The sequence below is a fragment of the Centrocercus urophasianus genome, unplaced genomic scaffold (genome assembly GCF_019232065.1).
Source record: "Centrocercus urophasianus isolate 14NV4802_14NV808 unplaced genomic scaffold, USGS_Curo_1.0 seq_410, whole genome shotgun sequence".
Lineage (NCBI taxonomy): Eukaryota > Metazoa > Chordata > Aves > Galliformes > Phasianidae > Centrocercus > Centrocercus urophasianus.
Genome location: NW_024884990.1, coordinates 1,175 through 7,669, shown reverse-complemented (window position 1 = coordinate 7,669; position 6,495 = coordinate 1,175). Strand labels below are relative to the sequence as shown.

At 54.8% G+C, this 6,495-nt stretch overlaps 1 protein-coding gene across 2 annotated transcripts; it reads left to right on the top strand.

Moving 5' to 3' along the window:
* Positions 1 to 652: 652 nt before the first annotated feature.
* On the top strand, positions 653 to 5,808 carry CDCA8 (cell division cycle associated 8). Of its 2 annotated transcripts, none has more exons than XM_042833464.1 (10): positions 653 to 756; positions 833 to 961; positions 1,272 to 1,312; positions 2,840 to 2,915; positions 3,223 to 3,359; positions 4,033 to 4,112; positions 4,355 to 4,456; positions 4,646 to 4,772; positions 5,214 to 5,300; positions 5,623 to 5,808. In XM_042833464.1, the coding sequence occupies exons 1-10, from the start codon at positions 675 to 677 to the stop codon at positions 5,665 to 5,667; spliced, it is 906 nt and encodes a 301-aa protein (XP_042689398.1). In that variant the 5' UTR covers positions 653 to 674; the 3' UTR covers positions 5,668 to 5,808. The 2 variants fall into 2 exon arrangements, with proteins under 2 accessions (XP_042689398.1, XP_042689399.1); XM_042833465.1 differs by having other exon boundaries at positions 654 to 756; positions 4,358 to 4,456.
* The last annotated feature ends 687 nt before the right edge of the window (positions 5,809 to 6,495 follow it).

Genomic DNA, 6,495 nt, shown 5'->3' with positions numbered 1-6,495 from the left:
AAAGGGAGAGTGGTTCTTCTGACAAGCGTATTGAACTATGTTATATCCTTTCATCCTCTAAAACAAAGTTGCATGTTCTTCTTTAATGGTTACAGTACCAAGCGTCCAAGTCTGCAGAAGAGCATCTGCTCTCGGCAGCCAGAGCCTGGCTTAGCGAGGTCAGCGCTGCGGCTGCGGATTCGGCAGCCCGTGAAAGCACGTCGCTTTTAACGCAGCTCGTTTCCCTGCATTCGGTTCGTCTCCGAAAGCTCCTCTTTGCCCGCGCCCCTAGCCCTGCCCGGGGAGCCCCGCCACGGGAGGCCGCAGGCGCCCGTAGTAACGCTCCGCGCCCCGCAGGCCCCGCAGCGCGTCGGCCGACGACGGGCAGCGCGGCCCGCGCCGCGGCAGCTCAGCTCAGCCAGGCCCGGCTCCGCCGCTCGCTCCCCGTACGGCCGCAGCACAACGGCAGCAGTAGGGCAGCTCGACCCGGCCCGGCCCCACCGCGTCCGCCATCGCCGCCACGGCGCCTCGCGTCATCACGCCGCGCCGCGCTCCGATTGGCTGCGCCGCCGCTCGCGGAGCTCCGATTGGACGGCGGGCGCGCGTCCGGCGGCGGTTGAACGCGGCGCGGACGGGCAGTGCCGTCCGCCGTGCGGGAGCGGGGCTCGGTGCGCTCGCGCCGTTCCTCGGCCCTCATGGCTCCTGCCCGCAGGAAGGCGGCCGCGGGCGCGCGCGGCAGGAAGCTGAGCGCCTTCCTGAAGGACTTCGACCGGGAGGGTAGGCCGCGGGCGGGCCGCGGGCCGCGCTCGGGCCCGGGCCCGGGCCGCGTCTGACACCGCGTCCGTCCCCGCAGTGAGGAGCCGGGTCGAGCAGCTGCGGGCGAACGGGGAGCGCCTGGTCAAGGAGGTGGAGAACCTGTACGACGTGGAGCTCCTCCGGCTGCCCGTGGCGCTCCGCGAGATGAACTGGCTGCAGTTCTTCGGTAGCGGCGGGGGGCGCGGGCCGGGGGCGCGGGCGGGCGGGCGGGGGGCGCGGGCTGCCCCTGGAGCGGCGCTCGGAGGCCGTCGCTGAGGAGCGGTGGGACGCGGCGCGCGGGGCTCGCGCGAGCAGAACGCGGGTGGGCGCGGGCGGATGCGCCGCCCCCTCTGCCCGGGGCCGCTCGCTCGCCGCCGGAACGCCTGCTGTGCGCTGCGCGCTCCTGCGGCGGCGTTACGGCGCGGCTGCGGGCGCTGCGGGAGCTGTCCCGGCTGCGGACCGCAGCGACGCTTCCAACCGAGATGTCTTCTTTCTAGCTGAAGGGGGAAGCCGGAAGGTCCTGGAGGAGGCGGTGACGGTAGGTATCCGGCGCGAATGGGAAACTTTTCCCGGCGCGCGGTGCGTTCCTGGAGGAGACGAAGGCTTTGTGTATCCGCAGGAGCGCCGCTGCGATAGCGCGGGTTGTGCCCGCGGATCTGAACTGTTAAGGCTTAGCGGGAGGAGATGCTGCGGTGTCCCCTGCAGGGTTTGCGTGCTCGTGCTGCTCCTTGCCCGGCTTTGCGGGCCTGCTTAGTTTCATGCTAAGGGATCGCCGAGGTTGGAAAAGACCTCCCGGGCCGCTTCCCAAATTCCGGGATGGTCACGGTTTCCCCTCTGAGCCCGCTGTGTAATCACCACCAGCCGCTTACTCCAAGTGGCATCAGAAGCACGTCGTGTGCAGGGGGCCTTTCCTTGAAACATGCAGTTTGAACTGGTAATCAAGGTGTTAAGGGGAGCCGTGCTTCAGTGCTGATTGCTGACGAAGCAGCTCCTCAAACTCCCTCTGTTGGGCCGGGCCCCAAATAATTTGTGCCCCCATGGGTCTGCTGGGGCCGCAGTCTTCCCTCTCTTCAATACCTGCCTGACCTCTCCGGGTTCTGCAGGAGTCTGGGAGGGGAGTTCCGTGGCACCGGGAGTGTCCGTCCGCTTCTCTGAGTTTTCTCCTGAGTTCCTCCACACCCTCTGCCACTCGCTGTTACCCGGCTTTGGGGGAGGTCCGCGGCCGAAACACGGCAGTGTGAACAATGTGACTGTGTTGGTTGGGACGTTCCAGAAATGTCCAGAAATGTTGGGGGGGAGAAAAGGAAAAGCGTGGGAGGAGGGAAGCTTGGAAACCTGTTGAAACATCTCTCTGCCCATCGACAGATTCCCTGGGAAGGCAGTGGGGGGCATAGAAGCATTAGCACCTTCAGGGCGTAGCTTTTGAGGCTCAAACCGTGCTGCATTGTATACAAACCCCAGACGGGTGACCCAGCTGTGCTTTTAGGGCTGTTGTGCATATACACCCTACAGCCAGGGGCATGCTCTGGGCAGCCTCTGCCAGTACGCCTCTCCCAGTCCTCTTTGCATTTTAACATTCTTCAGGGATGGTCATAAAGGAAAAAAAAGAACTAAACACGATATAATCGCTCTCCATTGGCTGCTCCATCATCACACATGGAGATCGCTAACGCACCGGCCCTTCTCTCCTGCTATCTGTAAGGTTGCTCTCCTCCCTTGGAGTCATTTTGCGGGGCCCCACGCCTTGGGGGTTTGCTCCTAGGCCTCTGGAAGAGCACGCGCCTCTCAGTAAGCTGAAGCACTGCTGTGCTGTTGAGCAGCAGGGAGTAGGTGAAGCGTGCTCACAGCTGCCCAGCAGGGCGTGCTGGCGCTGAAGGGCACGAGATCCATTGTGTCCGGAACAACGAGGAAGGACCTCTTTTAGCACAGCAGAAGAACGGGAAGATACAGTTATGTTAGACAGTTGTGTATGTGAAATAGTTACAAAGATTTTGCCTGCAACTTTGACTTATCACAAACTCGCAGTACTGATCATCCCGACAATATTATGACTTCTTAATCCTAGGCAGACTTGGGAATAACAGAAATAAACAAGCTGACAGCAGAATTTATCCAGACTCCTCTGAAAATCGTCACGAAAGGTCAGTAGATAACATTCTGTAAATGCTGGTTTGGTTCTTAGCTACAGCCTTCGCTACGTGTGAAGACAAGGATGTAATTCTGCCTTTACTCCTGCGACCTGAAGTAGTTTTACTTGCTTTAATTAAGGCATTCTGGATAATTCACAGCCATGTTCTCTTTACTGTTGTCATCAGAATTCAGATTTTAGAAGCAAACAGTTGCCGAAATAAGCCTGTAGTGTGTTTCCTTACCTTAGCTAATGCTCAGTTACGTCATGTTAGTTTTTTTTTTCCTGTCAACCTGAATAATGCTTTCTTCTTTTCGTAGAAAAATCTAAACAGGGTATTGAAGCTACTGAAGAAGCAGCAGAGGTTCCTTTGCTTCCTCCAGCAAAGAAAGCGAAACACGATGTCCAGCTTCTTCTGGAGCAAGCAGCTGCAGGTACTAATCCCAGAAACGGAAAGGTAAGCAGCTGCTCTTTGTGATGGCTTTTATTCCTGGGATATAAACTATGTACCGAGACGATGCTGATGCCTATGGGGGAACAGCGTGCAGGATGCTGTAAGGGTGGCTTTCCAAAAGCTGTTGCTTGCTGATCATCCCGGTGACGCTGGAAGCTGGCTTTCGTTGGCAGGTCGTGCTGTTACTTGTGGCGAGCAAAGCGACTGTGCTGCAAGTTACCTCTGCTTTTATTCCTCTTGTACTTCTGCACGTGAGAGTCTCACCCTTCTCATCTGAGCGGGTGTCTTCAGCGTTGCTGTATGGAGGGAGCGATATTCCCTAGAGCAGAACAGTCTGGGCCACGTTGAAAATATTTACCAGCAGTGCTTTTCGGCTTTGTAGTTTCTGAGTTGTGCTGTGGGCAGCGGTAAATACATGAACCGTCTCGAGTCAGAGTGGAAGTTAAGGTGGTCTGTTATCCTCCTGAAGTTCTGCAGCTGAGCTTCGGGGAAAGGACGTGAGGGCAATACTCGAATGGGGAAGGTCTCAGAAGGTTGTCCCGTGGCTTGTGTCAGACTCCCGTGCTGCAGGAAGGAGCCTGCTGAGCCAGGCGTTTCGTATGGGAGCGTTTGCTCGGTGCGGACTTGGCTGTCCCAGGAGAAGGAACTGACTGACTTGGCAGCTAATGTGTTTCAGGTGAGGACGTCCACTAAAAAAGCACCAGCGTCCAGGAGCAGAAGAGCTCCTTCAGCAAGAGTGAAACGCATGAGTCAAAGGTAACAGCGATGAGTTTTGTGGCAGGATTTCAGAAGCAGAGAGTAAAGGTGCGGTGCTAACGTAGCTGCAGAGTGGGGCGGTGCGTGGCCCGGCAGGCTGGGTGGTGTGGGCATGGCGTGCCGTAGGGCGGTCTGTGAGGACCCTGGTTTGTCTCGTCCAGGTCTTTGGTAAGACAGTGCTTACGTGTCCGTTAAAATTATGCTTCTGAGAGCAGGGCTCTGCTTGCATGCTTCCTTTTAAGCAGATCAAGCAAAAGCAGCTTTATCACTCCAGCTACTGGCAGAAATCTCGATCTCTGTGCTCGAGGAGGCGCCTCCATCATCACACCCAGGTTTGATTCCAGGTCTGTATTCTATTGCATTTCTCTGTTAATGTCTCGTACAGAGGAGTGCCTTGCTGCTTGCTCCTTACACCTCAGTTGTCTATATGCAGAATACTTTCCAGCAGCGCTTTGATCCTGCAGTGGTTCAAAGTTTTGGTCCAAGTGCTCCAAGAAATCGCAGTAAAAGTCCTTGCCTGTTGCTTTTTCCAGAGTTTTCAAGACGCCGGGTTTGCGCACACCCACAGTAAATGAACGTGTTTACACCATCTCTGCTAACGGCAGCCCCCTTGCTGATGGCAATGATGTCTTCATTACCGTTCCTGTTGGAGGAGGGGAGGTAAAATCAAACTTGAGTCTGTAAAATCTATGCAGCAAGGAGGGCCTGTGCCTTCTTGGGGGCCTTATCAGTTTCAAGGGACTGCTGTTCATCCATTCTCGCCCGCTTACTTGTGCCGCCGCAGCTTATCAGGAGGTAAATGTCGCTTAAAAAGAACCCGAAGAAGTTCTTAGTCAGAGCGGGAGCTGTCTAAGAATTCTGGCCTAAGCAGAATGCAGACTGCTGCTTTGCTGCGCTTTTGAGTGAAGCTGAAAGTACCTTCTGCTCACGGTGCTGCGTCAGCACACCAAGGGCAGCACGGGATGAGCTGGTCAAGCTGGATGTGGCTCTTGGCACGGACGCGGCCTCCTAGTGTGCAGGGAGGGGTTTCTTTGCTGCTTGTAGCTGCTGCTGCTGAACAACCGGGAAACCTGAGATTGGGTGGTGTTTGGCTTCTTGCAGAGCATTCGTTTAACAGCAAGTGATCTGACCAAGAAGAATCTTCTTCATCTCAATCCAGAGGCACGAGGCATTATGAAGAAGCTGTCTGTAAGTCTTTCCTTTTTTTTTTTTTTTCCGTTTGGGACCTGAAGCTGTAATGCAGCATTGTCTCTGTCCTTAATTGTTGTCCTTACCTGTTGAGCTACTGAGCTGTAACAGAAGCTTCTTACTTCAAGCCTTGTGTCTTAGCTCCTACCGCTGGTGGAGAAGAAGCATGAACTGGGAAGGGGAGGGAGAAAGCCTCACGCTTGTAGAAAAATAACTGTTGTCAGCATTTTGAAAAACTGAATCGAAACTAAAGGTGTCTTCTGCTTCGGGTGGGAAGCGGAAGTGGCTGTGGGTTATAATCTCTTTGGCTCTTTCTTTCTAGGTTCGTCTTGCACAAGCCTGTAGCAGTGCAAAAACCTACAGGTGAAGAGCAACGAATGTCAACACCTTTTGTACACGTGGAACTACTATAAGCTACAAGTACATTTTGTTTGGTGTCTTGTAATTCTGTGAGCATTCACTTAAAGAAAACGAAATAAAAAGAAAACAAACAGCAAAGCAGTTAAAACCTGTGCTGGGTAACTGACAACGCTGTTAATATTCAAACGTCCTTTTCCAGCAGTCAGAGCGATTCGGTTGTAGCTGGCACGAATCACAGCTACCTGGCAGCTAACAGCTAACCATATTCATCCCCCAAATCCATTTCCCATTCTGCCTGAGCCCCGTGTGCCTTCAGGGAGCGGGTAGGTAAGCAATAGTTCTTTTCTCTGCAGTGTATTGCTTGCGCACACTACTAGAATCTCTTCTGCCCCTTCTGCAGCCCACGTGGCAGTAGCGTTTGGTTTAACCAAATTGGAACTTCCTTCTCCTACTCAGTTCAAGTGTTTGAGGCAATGCAGGAAAGCTGGTTCACTTCCTGGTAACAGAATCTCTCAGTGTAATGCAAAAGCCCCAGCGCTTCTTCATTAAGATTTTCTGATCCTGAAGGAGGTACACAGAGGCAAATTATGATTAATTCATCCAGTGGAGAGGCACTGGCATTACTGCGGGCAGCTGCCCTGTGGAAGCAAGGTCATTCACACAAGGCAAGGAGACTGCAGAGCAGTTCCTCCCAAGCAAGTTTATTCTGCTGTCTGCAGAAGCGCAGGCTGAGGCGGTTTGCTTGTGTTCCCAAGCAAGCAGGAGACCTGCAGCTTGTGGCCGGAAGATGGCCATGGCATGCAATCACCAAGCAGCCCATTTATGCCTGGCCAGA

Bases quoted from the DNA above. Each gene is read 5' to 3' on its own strand.
- CDCA8 (XM_042833464.1), top strand. From the start codon at position 675: ATGGCTCCTGCCCGCAGGAAGGCGGCCGCGGGCGCGCGCGGCAGGAAG. The intron at 1,313-2,839 runs GTAGGTATCCGG...TCTTAATCCTAG, and splicing joins TCCTGGAGGAGGCGGTGACG to GCAGACTTGGGAATAACAGA. The intron at 3,360-4,032 runs GTAAGCAGCTGC...AATGTGTTTCAG, and splicing joins CTAATCCCAGAAACGGAAAG to GTGAGGACGTCCACTAAAAA.